General features: G+C 35.9%; 2 protein-coding genes across 7 annotated transcripts in view; one reads left to right on the plus strand and one right to left on the minus strand.

Moving 5' to 3' along the window:
• Positions 1-4080, minus strand: part of LOC131941200 (tubulin epsilon and delta complex protein 1) — a 31043-nt gene extending 26963 nt beyond the window's left edge. For 4 of the 6 annotated variants that reach the window (XM_059300221.1, XM_059300225.1, XM_059300224.1 and 1 more), the window contains exons 1-2: positions 3924-4080; positions 395-544 (exon numbers count right to left, since the gene is read on the minus strand). In XM_059300221.1, coding sequence (XP_059156204.1) covers positions 395-532 — 138 coding nt within the window. In that variant the 5' untranslated portion in view covers positions 533-544; positions 3924-4080. The remainder of the gene's footprint in view (positions 1-394; positions 545-3923) is intronic. The other 2 variants (XM_059300222.1, XM_059300226.1) reach the window with 2 other exon arrangements.
• A 30-nt stretch (positions 4081-4110) lies between these two features.
• LOC131941199 (putative lipid scramblase CLPTM1) overlaps positions 4111-24118 on the plus strand; it is a 34998-nt gene continuing 14990 nt past the window's right edge. The window contains exons 1-6 of the mRNA XM_059300220.1: positions 4111-4265; positions 9355-9540; positions 11442-11600; positions 16709-16832; positions 22275-22360; positions 22776-22893. Coding sequence (XP_059156203.1) covers positions 4203-4265; positions 9355-9540; positions 11442-11600; positions 16709-16832; positions 22275-22360; positions 22776-22893 — 736 coding nt within the window. The 5' untranslated portion in view covers positions 4111-4202. The remainder of the gene's footprint in view (positions 4266-9354; positions 9541-11441; positions 11601-16708; positions 16833-22274; positions 22361-22775; positions 22894-24118) is intronic.

Consider the following 24118-nt stretch of genomic DNA (forward strand, 5'->3'; position numbering starts at 1 on the left):
GAAGCTAATAAGAACATGGTGATATAAACAAACAAACAAACAAACCCAGAAGCTAATAAGAACATGGTGATATAAACAAACAAACCCAGAAACTAATAAGAACATGGTGATATAAACAAACAAACAAACAAACAAACCCAGAAGCTAATAAGAACATGGTGATATAAACAAACAAACAAACAAACCCAGAAGCTAATAAGAACATGGTGATATAAACAAACAAACAAACAAAACCAGAAGCTAATAAGAACATGGTGATATAAACAAACCCAGAAGCTGATAGATCAAACATGATGATATAAACAAATAAACCTGTAAACTAATGGACCAAATATTCTACTTGTTTCATAAAGTTGTGGCCTAATAATTTTAAACTATGTAATATTCAACTCACACAACCATCCTTATTAAATTTAGCTTGGCGTAATGTTTCTGCACGAATGGTGGTTATGTTGTTTTCTTCAAGAATTGTGCAGAGTAATTCTATAACAGATCTCACTTGCCTGGAGCCTTGTTGACCATCAGAGGCCATTCAAGTGGGGATCTATGGGCAAAAACAACTCAAAACTATATGCATCACAAACCTACATCACAAACCTACATCACAAACCTACATCACAAACCTACATCACAAACCTGCATTACAAACCTGCATCACAAACCTGCATCACAAACCTACATCACAAACCTGCATCACAAACCTGCATCACAAACCTACATCACAAACCTACATCACAAACCTACATCACAAACCTACATCACAAAACTACATCATTTACTACACATCATTTATTCTACAAAATAAAAATCTTTAAAGGCCTATGTACATTTATCTATCCATAATAAAACAGTAAAATAGGTACAGTTGGTAGATCTAGGTCTTTCTAAGAAATAAAGAAGTCTGTAGGCCAAATCAGCTTAAAGATAAATAAGGCATAAGTGATGCCCAAAGTTATCAATGTTTATTGGTAGTAGACTATTAGTATAATATGATAAAACCTAGTTTATAGTTTCAAAACATTACTCATGAGATCTTTTACATATTTTAGCAACCAAAGCTCATTTTCTTATTTTTAGTGCATGTAAAAGCTTGCTATTAGAAAGATTTTTTTTTTTAAAAATATATGTTTTATTTTCTATTTTTTAGTAATTATAATCTGTATTTACCAATGCTGCAACTAAAAATATTTGCTTTAAAAGATCATTAATAGCTCATGAAAGGTGATTATAAACATTATAAACATTCTCGTGAACCACAGCTGATCAGACTGTTAGGGTGATAGTAATCTATCGAGTGGTTTAATTTTGTTATCTCCCCTTAATTTCAACACCGTTTAATTAATTTAAACGAATTAAAATGCTACTTAAATTAAAAAACAAACAGACAGACTTGTATTGTCATCGAAACGCATCTGGAAAGGTTGAACTAAATCGTGTGTTGGGAAATTGCGAGACGCAAAACGGCGAGGCGGTAAACTTCTAGAAGAAAATGCAAGACATACCTGTGGAATGACGGGTAAATAGCGAGACACAGTTTGCGAAAAAAAGTTTGTTTCATGCGTTTTGGTGTTATTTTTAATAGTTATAGACTAGAGAAGCTGATATATCCTGAATGTTGTATGCTGTTCTTTATATTAAAAAATCTTAACATCCTATGACCGCCGTTTTCTTGTCAGCGGATAGAAGGGTCAGTATGAGTTCATAAAGAAAATATTATTTAGGCTATATTTTTAAAATCTATATCTAGATATTCAAAATTCGAAACATTGTCGTCCGCGTCTCACCCGCTCACGAGAGAAAAAAATAAACCGCTGTTTGAGGGGTCACAGTCAGTGCATATAAAAACTGAAACATAGGTCGGTATACATTTCTAGCCGTCCAACTTTTACTTATTAAGTCAACATCATGACAAGACACTGTGCGACCTTAATATGTTACTTGCTGTCTTGATTTTTTTAGGGGAAAAAGTATACCCGCATGCCGCAACGTCATTCAAGGTCAACACCTCGACGTATTATTTTTTGCTCGGTTTCAATGAATATACAGCCCTCCCCCCTATTTTCCGTTTAAAAAAAAATTACTAACGTTGTCAGGGTCAAAAGTGTAACGTTTGATTCAAGAAAGGGAGCGGTGGTATTGAAACAACGCAGCAGTTTCTTAATAGTAAAAATAAATTATACAGTAAATTTGAAATCTGATTATATTGGAATATATTACTGTTTTGAGTTTATATTTAACTCAATGCAACAAACCCGTAGCTTGGTTGAGGTCACACCATTTTGCTAAGTAATAAAACAAAATTACTTTCCAACAATACAATATGTTTGTGGCTGCAGGCTGCCCCAGTGTTCCACACAAAAGAAATAAGTTGATCTATCGTCGACAGTATTTCAGGCGGTTTAGAACAAGATGGTATTCTAAGTCCACACAAAAGATGGTGAAGTTGACAAATAATCAGAATGCCTAGCGATGAAAAATCAGAAGTTTTAACCATGTAAACTATTGTAAACGAAACGTCTTTGAAGTCTGCATCAAATATCATTGTAAATCGGTCGCAGTAAAATTTTCACAGATAGCTTTGTATCCTACCACCACCCTGCGTTAGTATCGGGGTGGTGGTAAAATGCGAGGCAAAAATGTCACGTGACCGACAGCTTTTGCGCCCTTCTCGCCTATTTTGCATTTCCCAATTTCCCAACACCCAACTAAATCGCTGCATTGCCAGTCAACTGTGTCAAAAAATGAGTTACAAGATTTGCCACAAACGTTTATAACAGATGTAAATAAAAGCTTGTAAAAAACAACTAGATCTAGATCTATGTAGTAATTTGTACGCAACTCACAACTTTGCTGATAAAATTTTATTAAAATAAAATAACTATTTTAAAACCGCTTGAAATAACCTGTTGGATTATTATAGATATTGGTGTCCGATAATGGAATCTTCTTTAAAAAGGGGTATTGTATTTTAATTTAGTTAAAAACGCGGTAGAAAATTTAACTATAAAAAAAAAATTTAGGCACATTTTGCCGTAGGCTATTCTCTGGTCGGCCTCTCCTCAGTAGGCATTGTCCGAACATATTTTGTGTTGTTGACGTCATGCGTCAATGACAGCATTCGAACCTTGTCGGCTTTCTTTTTTGATCCTAAGTGTTGTTATGTAATGAGCGTGATAAATGTGGGCAGTAAAGGTGGTTGAACTAAACATCTAAACATAACTATTGTGGCCATGAGTTGAGGGCAGCAAGTCAGACGAACTTACCATTTCACGGTAATTTAATATTGGTATTTTAAAAAAAACAGGATTAAAACCGTGGACTTTGGAGCATTCTATTAAACGCTACTAATCTTAAGTTTAAAATAATTACAATCAACATACTTCATACTAAATATTTTTAGATGAATTATAAAAATTCCTATGCGTATACAGCCTACACACATTACATTACATTTAATTAATCCTAAGTTAATTTGCACTCTCTGAATATTTAATACATAAAAGTATTAACAAGATTCATGCAAATATATATTTGTGACTTTTTTTCCTGTGACTTTTTTTCCTGTTTTTTTTTCCTGTGACTTTTTTCCTACAATCAAACTAACACCCCTTTATTAAAGAAGTATTCATATATACTAATTAATTAACTTGTCCAGTATTTATATATTTATTTTATCCTGGACAGTCTGCTCAAATACTATACTGGACTGTCCAGTTCAAAACTGGACACCTGGCAACCCTACTAGCTACGTTGGAATTTACGACGCTAAACTAAGATTTTACCATAAGCATAAAGATAAACCTAATGTTTTGTTTTCCTAACAACGTTTTCGTGTGTTTTGGTTGTGTTTATAAATAAAATACGCTCAACTGGAGGTTAACGTGAAACGGGGAATAAAATACGCTAGTAAAATGGAGTTTTACCGTAGATTCTTATTTCAGATTAGATAGATCTAGATCTAGACTAGATCTAGATTGTAGGCCTAAATCTAGACTAGATCTAGATCTAGATGATGTACTAGATTCTAAGTATAATATGGTATGACAGTGTGTACTGTTCTGGCACTTGCATTCGCTTTTTATTTTAAGGATAGTACTGAGAATCGAAAAAAAAAATAGATTTATGTTCTAGCCTAGCCTGCATAAGTACGGTTAAACCATAGTCTTAGGCTAGCAATTTAGTTTGTTAGATCTCTATTCAACATGGCGGACACCAATGTGGTAGCTACTGAAGAAAATGTTCCCGTAGTTAACGCTAACGAGCAGGTAGGCTAGTTGATCTAGACACTAATCTAGTAGTAGATCTCTAGAATCTTTTTGGGTAATATTATATCGTTCTAGGACCATAAAATCAGTGGAAAATGTTAAGTATTGTAAGTAGGGACTTGGAGAGAATTTCAATTCTAAAAAAAAATAGGCCTAATAGGTAGGCTTATTGGGAATTTCCTAATTATCATAGAATGATAAAATGGACCCAGATTAATCCTATAATATACCCCATTGATAAAAATATCAAAATTATCATTCTAGGCCTAATAGTTTTTTTTATATGAATTTTCAAAGTTATGTGTTTAACTTATGTTTCATTGTAACCTGCATTCCAGACGTGTGATTGGCTTTAAACTTGCATACCAATGTTGCTATTAAAGATATAATGATAAAACTTTGCACATTTGTACTCAATGATATAGGCAATAGAAGTCTACAAATAAAATAAAAATTAGAAAAGAGGTAACTAGAAATAATGAAGTTAAATTAAGGGGTGCGGCACTGTTCTATACTGACTGCCATAAGAGGATTTCCAGACTGCACAGCTAGGTTGCTATTACATTTTATACTGGCATATACCATCATGAAACTTTATATATTAGGACTAGAGCATGTAAAAAATACAATCATGCAAGTAAAATAAACATAGCTAGAGGAAAACTATAAATAGTGAACTTGAATATGGTACAGCGCAATTAGACTATGATGATTAACTACAGGCTAATATGACAATATGTTGCATTTATTTGTTGCTACTATAAAAATAAAGATTAAACTTTACATATTGATTCTGGTGTTAGTAATAAGAATGCTAGTATACATATTGTACAGGTAATGTATAGAGTTAGAACTTACAAGTCAAATACAGCACAATATGATCAAGATACTTAACGATTTGCCATAAACATTGGATTTGTGTCTGTGTATAACATGGTAAAAATGTTATTATTAATTTAGAAAATTTTGGTTCTTGTAATGTTTCTGATGAAAAGTGTTGAGAAGAGCTAAAGCTCAAAGATTGACATTTCACAGTATTCTTATTTATAAAATGTTTACTGAAGTTGACGTATCCTTTGATAAATTCTTAAATGACATTAATTAAAGTGTTAATGTTTTCTTTCTATTATAGTTGCCTCCTATAACTAAAACTGTAATGCAGTGCAGCTTATAAAATTGGGCATTATTATTTTTAATTTAGGCCATTTAGTACTTTATAAAGTTTATAGATCTAGATACTACAGATAGGCCTGTCAGTATTTACATTAAGGCCTAATAGTTTATATATATTATTACACATCTCTAGACCCATTATTGTTTTAGTGTTTTCATTTCCATTTAGATCTAGATTCTATTTTTTTTAAAACTGTTTACAATAAATATAGATTTTGTCTACTTGAAAATGCCTTTATAATATATTTATCTGCAATTCGTTAATGCTAGTTTGCTAGATCTAGTTAACCTAGTATTAAGAAGGTTAATAAAAATCTGGCTAATTTAAAATTTTATAATTTATTTAGGCAGCAATTAGGCCTAATTACATTCTTTCCATTTTTAATCCAATAATTTAGATCTACAGTATATTTATTTTAAAGCCCATTTTATTGTAACAGTCCATTTAAAAACAAACAGCTATTAAAAAACATCGTATGCGCATATCTATTAATATCTCGTAACCCGGCCGCCATTATGAAATTACGCACGCTTTCTCGTTCCTACCCCTACGAGTTTTATCGCGCTACTCCTCATTGGCCCGTGCTTAAAAACCCTTCAAATCGACATTTCTATTTATCCAAATAGTTGGCATGCTATTTAAGCCTATTTTCATGCAACTTAAAGGATTATTTATATCTGAAATTTAGTTGTCAATGCGCCAGTTCGGTAGCGTCGGCATTTCGACAAATATTTGCTATTATCGTGATCGCTTTCGGTATCGGACAATGTAAAACGGGAGCTAATTCATTTATTAGTATGTATAAAAGATGAAATTCAACTCAAATATTCACATCGAATACATTTTATTCTTCGATTCCGATGGCGAGAATTAACATGTTAAAAAATGACGAATTTCAACAAGTACGATGAAAAAGTCAGGATGTGGTCGTACCGAATCGAAACAGCGGAAGTCGAAATGCCTATAATAGGGGTAATGTAATAGAATCTAGTAATAGCAGCATCTGATAGAGCTCATTTAGAATCTAGAAAGGAACAAAGATACTTTCATTTTAATTTTAGCTTAAACGGTTACAAAGTTATGATTTTTAAACGTATTTAATTTTCAGGGTTATTTTATTATGGGATTTTCCAATTTTTTGCTTTCCTATTTTTTGGACGTGAATAAAAAACTTTGTAACCTTTTAATTAGCAGGTATTTTTTTAATGAAAATTCACTAGGATCAAGCTTATCATATCAGTAAAAGAGTAAAATAACAATAGGGGCCTAATTGTAGGCATTCCATTAAAAAAATTAAAATTGGCTAATTAAATGTATGAGCATTGCAAAAATATTGTGCTTGATGTAACTAGAATAACACTGAAAAAATTTTCTTTCTAGCTTCAGTAGTTTTTAGCGCAATTTCCATTCTGGAGAATTGCGTTTATTAACTCGTCATTTCTGGGAATGGATGGATGGATGGATGAATGAATGAATGGATGAATGTGTGTCCGGGCTTTAAGTCGTATCTCCTCCTCAACGAAGCAATATCGATGACTAGTTCCAAAAGCAATTATGTTAAGCAAGTTACGAGAATGAGCATAGGCCATAAAAATTCCGGGTTTCTTTCATGTATTTCCCGTAAAAGCCAAAAAACCTCGAAAAAATGCAGTTTTTGGCCCATATCTCGGCAACCAGACCACTTAGCGACTTGAAACATGTACCAATCGATTCCTGCCATAATTTAGAACAATATTGCCGAAGAAAGTTTTCAAAAATATCCTCTCGTTCGGTCACAAATTTTAAAACTACATAAACACCTACAAACCGATCGCTCTTCTAGCTTGAACGCACCCCATCATTATACGTCAGAGCTATTTTTAGATAACATAAGGAAATTGCGCATAAATGTCACTAGACTTTTTTAATTAACTTGCGCGCCTACTGAACGTGATGGCGCAGCCATGGAACGCGATGACGCATCTATTGAACGTGATGACGCGTGTGGTGTGGTTGTATATACATGCCGGAAGTAGAGATCTATCATCTTAATGATTATCATGTTGATAATCAAGTTCAACTAACCAATGGTTTTAATAACCCTGCTCTTGATTTCAAGGTGCTTAGTTTAGTTAGTAGTTAGGTTTATTTAATAAAAAACGTTTTAATAACTAACCAATGGTTTTACTAACCCTGCTCTTGATTTACGCTACGACAGAGCTATTTTTAGATAACATAAGGAAATTGCGCTAAAATTGTCACTAGACTTTTTAATTAACTTGTTTTTTTAATGAATTTTTTACGTAATGGGTGAATGTCCACTATATTTCTTTGTAAGTCATGAAAATCACTGTCCCCTAACTTTGAAATAGCACTGCTCAGTTATTTTTAAAGAATAGGCCTAAGTGGTAATCTATCGTTTTAGGTAAGTAAAATCGCCCACGACTAGCAATGTGAAAACAGGTGACTCCTTAAATTTTAATAATTATTTCACATTTTGAGGAGGATTTATGTTTTGAAAAATACAAAAATATTTCCTTATTTTATTTATATACCTGTTTTAAACAACTGAATTAAAACTATTCAGTGATAAATGAAGACTAGCTATGTTTCCAACCGATGCAACCATGCTCATTTACTATAGTAGCCGTCTTGTTTATTTTTTTCTTATTGTAAACTTATAGCGCAAGATTCAGGGGAAGCCACTCTAACTTACAGATGGCCGCTTTTTATATAGCAAATCCTGCTCGCAAACACTGCTGTTTAAAGTTAATTTCTTGCCTATATTGATATATTTAGCCATTGATTAAGGTTTATTATTCATGTATCTATAATATTTGACACAAATATATCACAATATACTTCTATTAAAGCCTTGACAACGAGGTGACTTTTTCATACATTACTAGCCGCGGGCGATTTTAAGTACCTAAAACGATAGATTACCAGATCTCTAGATCTAGTAGCTAAGACTAGGAGTAACGATTGTACAGTAGGAAAAAAAGTCACAGGAAAAAAAAAACAGAAAAAAAGTCACAAATACATATTTGCATGGAATTTGTTATTACTTTTATGAATTATATATTCAGAGAGTGCAAATTAACTTAGGATTAATTAAATGTAATGTGTGTAGTTTAGGGACTTGGATGAAATTTTAATTTAAAAAAAAATGTAATAGCACCAGTTTATAGAGCTCATTTATGCAAGAACAAAGATACTTTCATTTTAATTTTAGCTTAAACAGTTACGGAGTTATGAATTTTTAACATATTTAATTTTCAGGGTTATTTTATTATGGGATTTTCCAATTTTTTGCTTCCCTATTTTTTGGACGTGAATAAAAAACTTGTGTAACTTTTTAATTAGCAGGTATTTTTTAATGAAAATTCACTAGGATCAAGCTTATGATATCAGTAAAAGAGTAAGATAAAAATAATTGAAGTGGATTTGAATCAACATTAAAAATAATGTTAACAAAGAGGGTCACCCCCCTAAAAAATTTTAATAAGCGTCTTTTATAGGCAACACACAATCTGTTGCCAAATTTTTATTATATGGAATATCTTACTGAGGTAAAAATTTAGAGAAAACCCTTGATATTTCATAGTATCCTCCGCCAACCAATCAAACGCGCTTTCAAAGCGTTTTGGTTGGCGGCTGACGTCACGCGACCCGTAAACACAGCGTTTTTGGAGCTAAAAAGGGCAGAAAAAGCCATTTTTTTTCTACGTATAGTTCGGATTTTTTACGTTTTTTAAAATGGGCCAAAAAATGACCCTTTTAAAAATAGACAGCCATTTTTTGAAGAATTAATTTAAAAAAGGGCCGTTTTGAGCTATGTTTTGATGTAAACAAAGTTTTGACATGGGTTAAGCTACAAAATATTTTTTTTTTTCCTTCTATAGCTTTACTTTTTTTCTCAATCCATTTCAACAGCAGCAACAACCGCGACCAAATGGGTGGTCCATTTTTAAAACACTTGCTATACGGATGGTGTTCATCTACTTCATTGCTAGCATGTTCAGGCGATCCCCTCAGCCTCAGGACACCACCACTGTAGATGGTCAATCTGGACAAACCCTCAAACCATCCTCTAATGTGTTTGAAAAATTTACAAACATGGTAAGTGGTATAGGCTAGATTTTTATATGACCAGACTAATGAAAGGGAAAGGCAGACAATGAAAAATGTTAGAGAGCCATTGGGCATTGAAACTAGATGAAGATATGGCTCCAGAGTGTTTGGTTATTAGATAAGATTTAGGGGGCAGTTGGTTGATAGGTTATAAGACAAGAGGAAGCATTGATTTTAGTGTTGGGGGCAGTTGGTTGATAGGCTATAAGACAAGAGGAAGCATTGATTTTAGTGTTGGGGGCAGTTGGTTGATAGTTTATAAGACAAGAGGAAGCATTGATTTTAGTGTTACACTTAGGGGGAGGTTGAAAGAACAAAAGTCTTTCTCATTACATGCAGGTTAAATTTCTAGTTATAGTATAGATATAGAAACCTTTTGACAGCATTATCTTTCAAACTCACCAGGGTTTGTATATTTAATTAAAATATCTATAGATATTAGCTTTTCCTTCGCTGCCATTCCTGTGGTTCCCAAAGAAAGACTGATGTAATATTTTAAGAGTATTTCATCAATGTGTTATCATTCATATATATTTAGACGGGTGACCTTGTTTTCAATTTCAATATAAACAAAACAGTTGCTATATGTCTTGGATCATAGTTCTTGGGGTCCGGGTTTGTCCACACAAACTGACCAATTTACACATGGGCCAGACCCAATGACATCACACAAACTGACCAATTTACACGTGGGCCAGACCCAATGACATCACACAAACTGACCAATTTACACGTGGGTCAGACCAAATGACATCACACAAACTGACCAATTTACACGTGGGTCAGACCAAATGACATCACACAAACTGACCAATTTACACGTGGGTCAGACCCAATGACATCACACAAACTGACCAATTTACACGTGGGCCAGACCTGATGACATCACACAAACTGACCAATTTACACGTGGGCCAGACCCAATGACATCACACAAACTGACCAATTTACACGTGGGCCAGACCTGATGACATCACACAAACTGACCAATTTACACGTGGGCCAGACCCAATGACATCACACAAACTGACCAATTTACACGTGGGCCAGACCTAATGACATCACACAAACTGACCAATTTACACGTGGGTCAGACCAAATGACATCACACAAACTGACCAATTTACACGTGGGTCAGACCCAATGACATCACACAAACTGACCAATTTACACGTGGGCCAGACCTGATGACATCACACAAACTGACCAATTTACACGTGGGCCAGACCCAATGACATCAAATTTGACTTAGTTGGATGTTTAATTAATTTTTTCAAGAATTAATTAAAATTTCCTATATAAAGTACTATATTCCATGCTATTATATGCACATTGTTGTTCATGTTCATTTGGTGTGCAATGTTTTTTAGTCATACATATACAAGTCTATTGGGTTAACAATTTTAAAGTACTGAAAAAATTCATAAACATTTTAATACGTTTTTATGTAATAATGTACTAAAAAGAAGAAAATAAACGATTTTCATTAAATATATAATAATTGCACCACTATTTAAATAACCAGAGAAAAGTGTGGTTTGCATCTTAAAATTTGAGTGATTTTATTCAATACATAATTTTTTAACATAGTGATAGAATTGCTCAAGTTACTGGTGATGGTTTAGATTCCAGTTCAATTTAGTCTTTTAAGGAAAGCAAAACTTTTCTTTTTGTACAAAAGTTATATTTTATTCTCTTCATCTTTATAGATATTTCAGAAAAGAATAATTTTAATAAATCATTCTACATTCGTTTTCATTGCACTGTACACATGCAGGGTTTCTTTCATGCAAGTTAATTCACATGGAGATAACTCAAATATTTCATTTGTGTAGATCACCCTTTATTAAAATGTACAATGAATCAATCCACCTTTGTTTCTTCCAAAGGATATGTATGTTTACATATCAGAGCAAGAAATTTTTACTGATTTCAAAAATGAAAAAGCACTTTTCTGGTTGGAAAAGGGATTAGTGTATGGTGACTGGACAGAAGGAGCAAATGAAGATGGCACATTTGAAATGTTTGGGCAGGTGGAAATATCTCAGGTAAGGTTGCTTCAGCTCTTTTCATTTATGACACATTTTTCCATTAGTCTTAGTCTGTGTGAACTATAAATATGGCCTTTGTCTTTGGGTGAGTATAAGTGCAAGGTTTATAGGGTGAGTATAGGTGCAAGGGTTATAGGGTGAGTATAGGTGCAAGGTTTATAGGGTGAGTATAGTTGCAAGGTTTATAGGGTCAGCATAGCAAGGTTTATAGGATGAGTATAGTTGCAAGGTTTATAGGGTCAGTATAGGTGCAAGGTTTATAGGGTGAGTATAGGTGCAAGGTTTATAGGGTGAGTATAGGTGCAAGGTTTATAGGGTCAGTATAGGTGCAAGGTTTATAGGGTCAGTATAGTTGCAAGGTTTATAGGGTCAGTATAGGTGCAAGGTTTATAGGGTCAGTATAGCAAGGTTTATAGGGTCAGTATAGTTGCAAGGTTTATAGGGTCAGTATAGGTGCAAGGTTTATAGGGTCAGTATAGGTGCAAGGTTTATAGGGTCAGTATAGGTGCAAGGTTTATAGGGTCAGTATAGTTGCAAGGTTTATAGGGTCAGTATAGGTGCAAGGTTTATAGGGTCAGTATAGGTGCAAGGTTTATAGGGTCAGTATAGGTGCAAGGTTTATAGGATGAGTATAGGTGCAAGGTTTATAGGGTCAGTATAGGTGCAAGGTTTATAGGGTCAGTATAGCAAGGTTTATAGGGTCAGTATAGTTGCAAGGTTTATAGGGTCAGTATAGTTGCAAGGTTTATAGGATGAGTATAGGTGCAAGGTTTATAGGGTGAGTATAGGTGCAAGGTTTATAGGGTGAGTATAGGTGCAAGGTTTATAGGGTCAGCATAGCAAGGTTTAAGTGTAAGACTAGCAGAGATGTCTTTTTTGCGTTATTATCCCAAAATCCGCTTTTTCTGTTTGAGAACAATTTTTTGCCACAATAATTCAATATTTTCCACCTACCGACTTTTTTAAAAGTAATTAACTCTCACTATTATGCAATACCATATTTTGCAATATTAAGGAGTTTATCCTTTGTGTTTAAGATTACCTTAATCTCCAGTCGCTAGGACCCAATGGTTCACCTTATAAGGGTAGCAACTAGCATCGTCTCTTGAATTTTCCGCCTTATTTCATGTGGGCGATAATGCCAGCCGCCCTGGACTTCATTCTTCAAATATTGTCTAAATAGGAACTATGTAGTAATATATTTTGCTATATTAAAATCCTTGTTTGTCTGCCTTTTTGATGTCTGCCTGTAGTCAGTGTTGGCCTTTTGTCAGTGTTGGCCTTTTGTCCACCTATTGGATGTCAGCCTTTTGTCAGTGTTGGCCTTTTGTCAGTGTTGGCCTTTTGTCCACCTATTGGATGTCAGCCTTTTGTCAGTGTTGGCCTTTTGTCAGTGTTGGCCTTTTGTCAGTGTTGGCCTTTTGTCAGTGTTGGCCTTTTGTCAGTGTTGGCCTTTTGTCAGTGTTGGCCTTTTGTCAGTGTTGGCCTTTTGTCAGTGTTGGCCTTTTGTCAGTGTTGGCCTTTTGTCAGTGTTGGCCTTTTGTCAGTGTTGGCCTTTTGTCAGTGTTGGCCTTTTGTCCACCTATTGGATGTCAGCCTTTTGTCAGTGTTGGCCTTTTGTCAGTGTTGGCCTTTTGTCAGTGTTGGCCTTTTGTCAGTGTTGGCCTTTTGTCAGTGTTGGCCTTTTGTCAGTGTTGGCCTTTTGTCAGTGTTGGCCTTTTGTCAGTGTTGGCCTTTTGTCAGTGTTGGCCTTTTGTCCACCTATTGGATGTCAGCCTTTAGTCAGTGTTGGCCTTTTGTCAGTGTTGGCCTTTTGTCAGTGTTGGCCTTTTGTCAGTGTTGGCCTTTTGTCAGTGTTGGCCTTTTGTCAGTGTTGGCCTTTTGTCAGTGTTGGCCTTTTGTCAGTGTTGGCCTTTTGTCAGTGTTGGCCTTTTGTCAGTGTTGGCCTTTAGTCAGTGTTGGCCTTTTGTCAGTGTTGGCCTTTTGTCAGTGTTGGCCTTTTGTCCACCTATTGGATGTCAGCCTTTAGTCAGTGTTGGCCTTTTGTCAGTGTTGGCCTTTTGTCAGTGTTGGCCTTTTGTCAGTGTTGGCCTTTTGTCAGTGTTGGCCTTTTGTCCACCTATTGGATGTCAGCCTTTAGTCAGTGTTGGCCTTTTGTCAGTGTTGGCCTTTTGTCAGTGTTGGCCTTTTGTCAGTGTTGGCCTTTTGTCCACCTATTGGATGTCAGCCTTTAGTCAGTGTTGGCCTTTTGTCAGTGTTGGCCTTTTGTCAGTGTTGGCCTTTTGTCCACCTATTGGATGTTGGCCTTTTGTCAGTGTTGGCCTTTTGTCAGTGTTGGCCTTTTGTCAGTGTTGGCCTTTTGTCAGTGTTGGCCTTTTGTCAGTGTTGGCCTTTTGTCAGTGTTGGCCTTTTGTCAGTGTCGGCCTTTTGTCAGTCTATTGGATGTCAGCCTTTTGTCAGTGTTGGCCTTTTGTCAGTGTTGGCCTTTTGTCAGTGTTGGCCTTTTGTCAGTGTTGGCCTTTTGTCAGTGTTGGCCTTTTGTCAGTGTTGGCCTTTTGTCAGTGTTGGCCTTTTGTCAGTCTATTGGATGTCTGCCTTTAGTCAGTGTTGGCCTTTTGTCAGTGTTGGCCTTTTGTCCACCTATTGGATGTCAGCCTTTTGTCAGTGTTGGCCTTTTGTCAGTGTTGGCCTTTTGTCAGTGTTGGCCTTTTGTCAGTCTATTGGATGTCTGCCTTTAGTCAGTGTTGGCCTTTTGTCAGTGTTGGCCTTTTGTCAGTGTTGGCCTTTTGTCAGTGTTGGCCTTTTGTCCACCTATTGGATGTCTGCCTTTTGTCAGTGTTAGCCTTTTGTCAGTGTTGGCCTTTTGTCAGTGTTGGCCTTTTGTCAGTGTTGGCCTTTTGTCCACCTATTGGATGTCAGCTATTTGTCAGTGTTGGCCTTTTGTCAGTGTTGGCCTTTTGTCAGTGTTGGCCTTTTGTCCACCTATTGGATGTCAGCCTTTTGTCAGTGTTGGCCTTTTGTCAGTGTTGGCCTTTTGTCAGTGTTGGCCTTTTGTCCACCTATTGGATGTCAGCTATTTGTCAGTGTTGGCCTTTTGTCAGTGTTGGCCTTTTGTCAGTGTTGGCCTTTTGTCAGTGTTGGCCTTTTGTCAGTGTTGGCCTTTTGTCAGTGTTGGCCTTTTGTCAGTGTTGGCCTTTTGTCAGTGTTGGCCTTTTGTCAGTGTTGGCCTTTTGTCAGTCTATTGGATGTCTGCCTTTAGTCAGTGTTGGCCTTTTATCAGTGTTGGCCTTTTGTCAGTGTTGGCCTTTTGTCCACCTATTGGATGTCTGCCTTTTGTCAGTGTTGGCCTTTTGTCAGTGTTGGCCTTTTGTCCACCTATTGGATGTCTGCCTTTTGTCAGTGTTGGCCTTTTGTCAGTGTTGGCCTTTTGTCCACCTATTGGATGTCTGCCTTTTGTCAGTGTTGGCCTTTTGTCAGTGTTGGCCTTTTGTCAGTGTTGGCCTTTTGTCAGTGTTGGCCTTTTGTCCACCTATTGGATGTCAGCCTTTTGTCAGTGTTGGCCTTTTGTCAGTGTTGGCCTTTTGTCAGTGTTGGCCTTTTGTCAGTGTTGGCCTTTTGTCAGTGTTGGCCTTTTGTCAGTGTTGGCCTTTTGTCAGTGTTGGCCTTTTGTCAGTGTTGGCCTTTTGTCCACCTATTGGATGTCAGCTATTTGTCAGTGTTGGCCTTTTGTCAGTGTTGGCCTTTTGTCCACCTATTGGATGTCAGCTATTTTTCAGTGTTGGCCTTTTGTCAGTGTTGGCCTTTTGTCAGTGTTGGCCTTTTGTCCACCTATTGGATGTCAGCAATTCCCTCCTGCTGTGAGAAAGCTCAAATGAGACGCAGAATGGGAGGGTTGTATTACAATATGCATGTTAATAGAAAGTAGATCTAGGGCCTAGGACAATGGAATCAAATTACCTGGGCTAAAACTAGATTGAGGCTGACTGTTACGGGTCAGTTGTAGGTTAGACTAGAATAGGATAGAATGATCTAGAATTAGGGGAGAGTGAGTGTGTGAGTTGAGTTTACCCTAGAATATTGTTAACCCCGGTGTGTTTGTGTATTGTTATCCCAAGGTCGAATGCTGTATAAAAGCTGGAGTGAATGGTTGTCAGGGGTTAGTTAGTTGGCAGGGTTAGGTCGAGGGCTATGTTGTAATGTGATATGTGAGACCTAATAAACGTATCGAACGTTAACCCGAGTCGTTCTTGAATTCGAATCTAACCCGGACGTAACACTGACATGAAATTTCCAATTGTTGTTGTATTACAATATGCATGTTAATAGAAAGTAGATCTAGGGCCTAGGACAATGGAATCAAATGACCTTGGCTAAAACTAGATTGAGGCTGACATGAAATTTCCAATTGTTGTTGTATTACAATATGCATGTTAATAGAAAGTAGATCTAGGGCCTAGGACAATGGAATCAAATGACGTGGGCTAAAACTAGATTGAGGCTGACATGAAATTTCCAATTGTTTAAACTTCAGGCTTATCACAATTTTCCACACTCATGAGAACAAATTGAAACCAAACCCAAAGGACACCGGTTAAAGTAAGCTATAGATCTCTATTTAAAAGAATCAACAAAAAACTGTAAGCAGAAAATTTTACTGATTCTGTCATATTTGATTACCTTTAAGTCTAAAACGCACACATAAAAAAACCCTAAAATGATTGATGCAAGTGAAAATTTCAGGAGAAATGTTCATATTCCAGAATTTTCTGGTTTTTTAAATTTCAGGAGAATTTCATGACACTCTGAAATTTCAAGAGGCCATGGAAACCATGTCATAGGTGTTCTTTCTTTTTTGTTTCATTTAGGAAGAGAATAGACTTTCCACATTGTGCCAAAGTTTAATTATAAATTGATTGTTTCTTTATTTATATTTATAGTGGTATTTTGAAATATATATTTCTGTAATGAAAAATAAAAATTTGAAATTGGCGGATTGAATTTTATTCCGTGTTTTATTTTGTGTGCGATGTATAGATGTGGCTACCTCCTTATGTTCAATACAGGGTTTGTAGTAATGATGATTGGTTTTTTTTTTTTACTTTCAGAATGTACAAAACAATGGGTCTCTCTACATACATGTGTTTTTTGTGAAAGAAGGAATGTCACCTGACCCTAATGACAGATCTGCAAAGACCTATTCAAAAAAGTACACAGCACATCGATCAAAAAGTAGGTAAACAACTTTAACAGGGCTGGAATTTAATTGTAATTGGGTTTGCAGCTAACTAGTGGGGAAGGAAACTTTAGGGACAGCAAATGGAATGTTGCTATGTCAGTCATTGAGATTCTATGATCGTGGATACCAAATTTATTCATATAGCTCAAGTACTCAAAAAAAGTTTAAAATTTTTAGTTTTTTGTTTCAACATGCCAAAAATGCCATGTTTAAGAGGTTATATTTGTAAAAGTATATGAGACAAACTCAACCTAAACACTTGTAAACAGAGAACAGACACAATTTTTTAAAACCTTTATAACAAGTACATTATTTAAATTGATAGCAATGAAATAAGGTTTTATCACTTTCCAATGAAATAAGGTTTTATCACTTTCAATGAAATAAGGTTTTATCACTTTCCAATGAAATAAGGTTTTATCACTTTCCAATGAAATAAGGTTTTATCACTTTCCAATGAAATAAGGTTTTATCACTTTCCAATGAAATAAGGTTTTATCACTTTCCAATGAAATAAGGTTTTATCACTTTCCAATGAAATAAGGTTTTATCACTTTCCAATGAAATAAGGTTTTATCACTTTCCAATGAAATAAGGTTTTATCACTTTCCAATGAAATAAGGTTTTATCACTTTCCAATGAAATAAGGTTTTATCACTTTCAATGAAATAAGGTTTTATCACTTTCCAATGAAATAAGGTTTTATCACTTTCCAATGAAATAAGGTTTTATCACTTTCCAATGAAATAAGGTTTTATCACTTTCCAATGAAATAAGGTTTTATCACTTTCCAATGAAATAAGGTTTTATCACTTTCCAATGAAATAAGGTTTTATCACTTTCCAATGAAATAAGGTTTTATCACTTTCCAATGAAATAAGGTTTTATCACTTTCCAATGAAATAAGGTTTTATCACTTTCCAATGAAATAAGGTTTTATCACTTTCCAATGAAATAAGGTTTTATCACTTTCCAATGAAATAAGGTTTTATCACTTTCCAATGAAATAAGGTTTTATCACTTTCCATTAAAATTAACCAGGGAGGTAAAAATAACTTTAGATGGCATTTGTTGTATGGTCGTCTAGCAGTGAATGACAATATGGGTTGGGGTAAAATTCAGCTCGTTAAGGTGACATCAACTATGTACGACAGCCAGGCTGCGCCTTACATAACTTACCCAACGTGGTTCTTTTTAGGATTATCTTTAGCACAGGTGAAACTTTTCCTTTTTTACGGAACTCTGCTTTTTGCTGAAGAAAAACCCATACTTGGACTCTATTTGACTCATGAATGGGGTGAACGAGCAGCCAAGGACGCAAGACCGTGCCACACATTCTACGAGCATTTTAATTTAAATTATCTAATTTAACGTGGTTATTTTGAATTTTTTTACTAAATTAAAACAAAAACCACTCAGTATGTCTTAACTTTTGATACAAAATACTGATGTAAGCTAGTACTATTATGTGGCTACACATCTAAGGCTTAGATCTAATAGTCTTTACACTAATGTAAAAAAAGTAAATTTTTTTTACTGCTCTGCTGTCACTGTAAACACCATACTCACACAACCCACTTTTTTCTGACTTGGTTGGTTACATTTCTGGTTTATTACTTATTGAAAAAACAAAAGTATATGACCTCAGGTTTGACGTTTTGAAGAAGCCTTCAAGATGAAAAGGGTTATTAAATATTATAGTCGTGTAAAAATACCAAAATCAAAAGACATAAAAGTCAAATTCTAATTTAATTATCACACTTTAAATGTTATAAAAAATCTAAAAATACTTATTTTTTTTTTGAAGAAAAAAAAATGAGTTGATGAATGAAAGGAAACTTGTAGAGCTGTCCATTGTTTAGGTATAATTTGACTGCACTGCCTACACCTGTTAGGATGATGTTGGAAACTATTTGGTGTAAACCTTCTGGCTATGGCTGTCGTCATGTTGTAAGCCTAAGTATATATACTAGCATGCCCATCTGAAGAAAGTCTGATGAAATATATAAGAATGGTTTCATCAATGTGTTACCAATCCTATATTCTTAGACGTGTACGTAATCACTCACCGTAATTGTGAGGTAGAACACATTTTGGTAACAATCCTATATTCTTAGACGTGTACGTAATCACTCACCGTAATAGTGAGGTAGAACACATTTTGGTAACAATCCTATATTCTTAGACGTGTATGTAATCACTCACCGTAATAGTGAGGTAGAACACATTTTGGTAACAATCCTATATTCTTAGACGTGTACGTAATCACTGACCGTAATAGTGAGGTAGAAGACATTTTGGTAAGCGCCCATGTGTCAGGGTCTGAGAGAGATGCTCTCTGGAGCCCCTGATAACACTTCTGCATGGGTGCTGCATTGGGCCCATGGCTCCTTAAACTAACATAGGCTCCTTAAACTAACATAGGCTCCTTAAACTAACATAGGCGCCTGCGGATGAGCTTGATACAATTTTATTCGTAGTCTTTCGCACCGTTTAAAAGGTTAAAACTAACGTAGGCACCATAGCGCTCATGGGATAGCCCAGGGTGCTAAAACGCACCCTGCTGGGGCGCTGGTTGGATGCATCTGATTCAATACATTGAACGATTATAATGCCCCATAGGGTTCCCTCAGCCGGGAAACCCGGAAAATAAGGGAATTTTAAGAAATGTTGATTATAGCCTGGAATTTTCATCATTCCCCCCAAACCTTGACCTTGTTTTCTAAAACTGGGTTATTTAAATGTAAACAATGCCTGCGCTTGGATCATAAATATCGGGACAAGGGGCTTACCTACACTAACCACATAAAAACCTTGAGTGTATGTTAATTACTCACTGAAATAATATGGTAGAACACAGTTCGGTGATTGCCCATGTGTCAGGGACGTAGAGGAGCGCTCTTGGGAGCCCCCTAATTACACTACCCCAGAGGCGCCGCGTACTGCCCCTTGCTCCTTAAAACTAACATAGGCGCCGTAGTGCTCACAGGATAACCCTAACCCTGACTGCCAAATATCATCCTGTTAACAATGATGCAGATGGCGTCATTCGCTAAAGTGACACAAATCAATAGGAATTTTTCTTTATCACGTAAAAAAATAATTATTTGATGTGTTTTAAACATCAGTGTGACTGATGCAATTTGTTAGCGTTACTAATTGTCTATTATTATTTGATGCTCGATCTCAATTTCTGATCGTCTAAAAATAGATGCTAATTGCATCATTTGCAAAGTGACGAAACTGTTTGGATTTTTTTTTACCGACAAAAGGAAACAACCCAGTTAATAATTTAACCTTGGTTAATTTTTCAGATTATAAAAAAAATGTATTACAGGGCCCTCAGTGGCATATGTGACAGGGCCCTCAGTGGCATATGTGACAGGGCCCACAGTGGCATATGTGACAGGGCCCTTAGTGGCATATGTGACAGGGCCCACAGTGCCATATGTGACAGGGCCCACAGTGCCATATGTGACAGGGCCCTCAGTGGCATATGTGACAGGGCCCTCAGTGGCATATGTGACAGGGCCCACAGTGGCATATGTGACAGGGCCCTTAGTGGCATATGTGACAGGGCCCACAGTGCCATATGTGACAGGGCCCACAGTGCCATATGTGACAGGGCCCTCAGTGGCATATGTGACAGGGCCCACAGTGCCATATGTGACAGGGCCCAAAGTGCCATATGTGACAGGGCCCAAAGTGCCATATGTGACAGGGCCCACAGTGCCATATGTGACAGGGCCCACAGTGCCATATGTGACAGGGCCCTCAGTGGCATATGTGACAGGGCCCTCAGTGAGCCTTTTGGGGCCGAAACTGAAATTTTTTTCACAGCCAAATTGCAAAATAGAGAAAAATGGCACCCTCCCATAGCACCGCCCTTGCGAAATTAAAAATAATTTTTTTTTACAGAAACCTTACAGGGATTGTTTTAATTAGCTTCCCAAAGTTTGATGGCCATCGGATGAAAGGTGTCAAACCACAATCAACTTTTAATTTTATTGAAATCGCACGCTCCTGGGTGGCGCCCTTTCAAAATTGAAAATGATTTTTTACAGAAACCTCACCTGGATTGTTCTCATCAGCTCCCAAAGTTTCATGGCACTCGGATGAACGGTGTTGAGCCACATCCGACTTTTATAAAAATCGCACTCTCCCGGCGCGCCACCCTAGCGAAATTAAAAGATTTTTTTTGCAGGAACCTCTCATCAACTCCCCAAAGTTTCATGCTTATAGGACTAACGGTTTCAAACCACAATAGTCTTTTATTTTTTATAAACCATATCTAGATTAAAAAAAAGAAATCGCGCCCTACTGGGGAGCCACCTCTGCGAATTTGGAAAATTTTTATTCACAGAAACCTCCCCAGGAATATTCCCAACAACATCACTGCGATGTGATGAGAGGAGTAGTAATGCATAAAAGACACACAGACAGACAAACATACATTGCTTTTTATATAATGCCGCGGGGATAGAAGTAAGTCTGATGAAATATATAAGACGGGAGCCGGACGTTTTCCCGAAAGACACTTGCCCGAATGCCGTTTGCCCGAAGGCCGATTTCCCGAATGGACACTTGCCCGAATGCGACAAATGCCCGAATGGACACTTGCCCGAATGCGACAAATGCCCGAATGGACACTTGCCCGAATGCGACAAATGCCCGAATGCCACTTGTATATATATATGTATATATGCGTATATATACGTATATATGCGTATGTATGCGTATGTATACGTAGGTATACGTATGTATATATACGTATGTATATACACGTATGTATATACACGTATGTATATACACGTATGTACATACACGTATGTACATACACGTATGTACATACACGTATGTACATACACGTATGTACATACACGTATGTACATACACGTATGTACATACACGTATGTACATACACGTATGTACATACACGTATGTACATACACGTATGTACATACACGTATGTACATACACGTATGTACATACACGTATGTACATACACGTATGTACATACACGTATGTACATACACGTATGTACATACACGTATGTACATACACGTATGTATATGTATATATATGGTTTGGGTGGGCAATGCCGGGTTGATGATGATTACTAAACACACAGGTAATGGTCTTTAACAGAAAGGTTTTTCACAAAAGCCAGAGCAGGGCCTGGCTGGGACGGCTAGTATATATATATATATATATATATATATATATATATATATATATATATATATACCCATAGAAAAAGTCAAAATATAGACCAATAGGTATTTTATATTTCTGGCTACAAGATATTTTATTTGGAAACTATTGACAGATATTTTATTTGGAAGCAGTTTACTTAGTGCTTTATTTGTGATACTCAATAATGTCTTGTTTTGGGATTGCTTTGTTGAATAAAGCTGGAAGAAATTTTGTTTCAGGACTAAACAAATTTAAAAAGCGCAAGTTTCACAAGACAGTCAATTTACTGACTGGTCAAACGGATGTCCACCCTGACCTAGTACAGGTAATACTTAATTCTTTATTGAGCAAGTTTACTGCTTCCTTAGAAAGAAAATTTTACAAATGCATTATTTCCTCAGAAAGAAAATTTTACAAATGTATTATTTTCTCAGAAAGAAAATCTTTACAAATGTATTATTTCCTCAGAAAGAAAATCTTTACAAATGTCTTATTTCCTCAGAAAGAAAATCTTTACAAATGTATTATTTCCTCAGAAAGAAAATCTTTACAAATGTATTATTTCCTCAGAAAGAAAATCTTTACAAATGTCTTATTTCCTCAGAAAGAAAATCTTTACAAATGTATTATTTCCTCAGAAAGAAAATCTTTACAAATGTCTTATTTCCTCAGAAAGAAAATCTTTACAAATGTATTATTTCCTCAGAAAGAAAATCTTTACAAATGTCTTATTTCCTCAGAAAGAAAACTCCTCCTCCTATGAAATACTTTCCCACTGGCACCCTAACCTCACAATCAACCTTCTGGATGACCATTCACCATGGCTGCCTGGCTCCGTACCTCCACCATTGGATGAATGTAGGTTTTATCTGAATTCTGCACCAACTTTTTGTAATATTTTTTATTCTAAGTTTATTTACAGTATAACTATGCAATGTTAATTGTTTCATATATTAAATTTATACCTATTTCTCAGCAATATTTTTAAAATCTATACTAAATTTATACCTAGTTGTCAGCAAACTAGTGTGTCCATCCCTGTGTGTGGTGCTGCGGTCTCAAAAGAAAGTCTGACGCAATATTTTTAGACTGTTTCATCATTGCGATACCAATCAGATATCCTTAGACGTGTGACCTGGTTTCCAAAAATTGAGTTATTTAAATATAAACAAAGCCTGCGCTATATTTCTTGGATCATATTTGTCACTGCTTTACCCACACTACTGCCCAGCACAACCCATTATGTGCTGTATGTTGAGTGTACGTTAACCCTTTGGCCCAGAATAGCCGGTTTTCCGGCCCGACGATCTAGCATCATAGTCCTGGGGGCTGGTATACCATCTTATTAAATATAATTAGCGGCGTATTGAATAAAACGGCGCATATGTCTTTTTAGTGCAGGATTATGATTCTAAAAATAGATTTTAGGGTAAAGTTGAAAGTGAAAGTGTTTGCATTTCGTAAAATACATTGTCAACAAAAAAAATTGGTTATTTTATATTATTATATTATACGGTTATAATTATTATTATAATAACAGTAAATAGGTAAGTTACTCTAGTTTTGTCATTATGTTTAGTAAGTATATAAAACAATTATCGGTATATAAATGTTTTATTAGTGCAAACTTTTGTTGTAAAAATTATTTTTTATTTTTTTAAGCAATGCCGACGTATTGAAAAAACATTGTAAAAAAACAAAGAATTTCCAAATCTTGCTGAATTGTTTGATACTGAGCCTTGATACCAAATCTGGCTTGATTATCTCAAATGGTGTCTGATTTTAGTGTTTAGTGTAAAGCCTTTTTTTAACAAACATAGGCACCTTAGTGCTCACAGAGGAGCCCAGGGTGCTTAGGGTTGACAGCAACTGCACCTGTTGCAGTTTACCGTTGAATATATTAGTACCCCTTACCCGCTATGCAAGACCCCCAATTAAGTGCTAAGATAGCCGGACTGGAACTTGGGGTGCCAAACTGTGTATTGACAAAAATCACACACTCCTGAGCACTGCTCATAAGAAATTTAAATTTTTTTTCGCTCAAATCTTCTCATATATTCTCATCAACTCCCCAAAGTTCCAT

The sequence above is a fragment of the Physella acuta genome, unplaced genomic scaffold (genome assembly GCF_028476545.2).
Source record: "Physella acuta isolate Inbredline_101_S28 unplaced genomic scaffold, ASM2847654v3 ptg000353l, whole genome shotgun sequence".
NCBI lineage: Eukaryota > Metazoa > Mollusca > Gastropoda > Physidae > Physella > Physella acuta.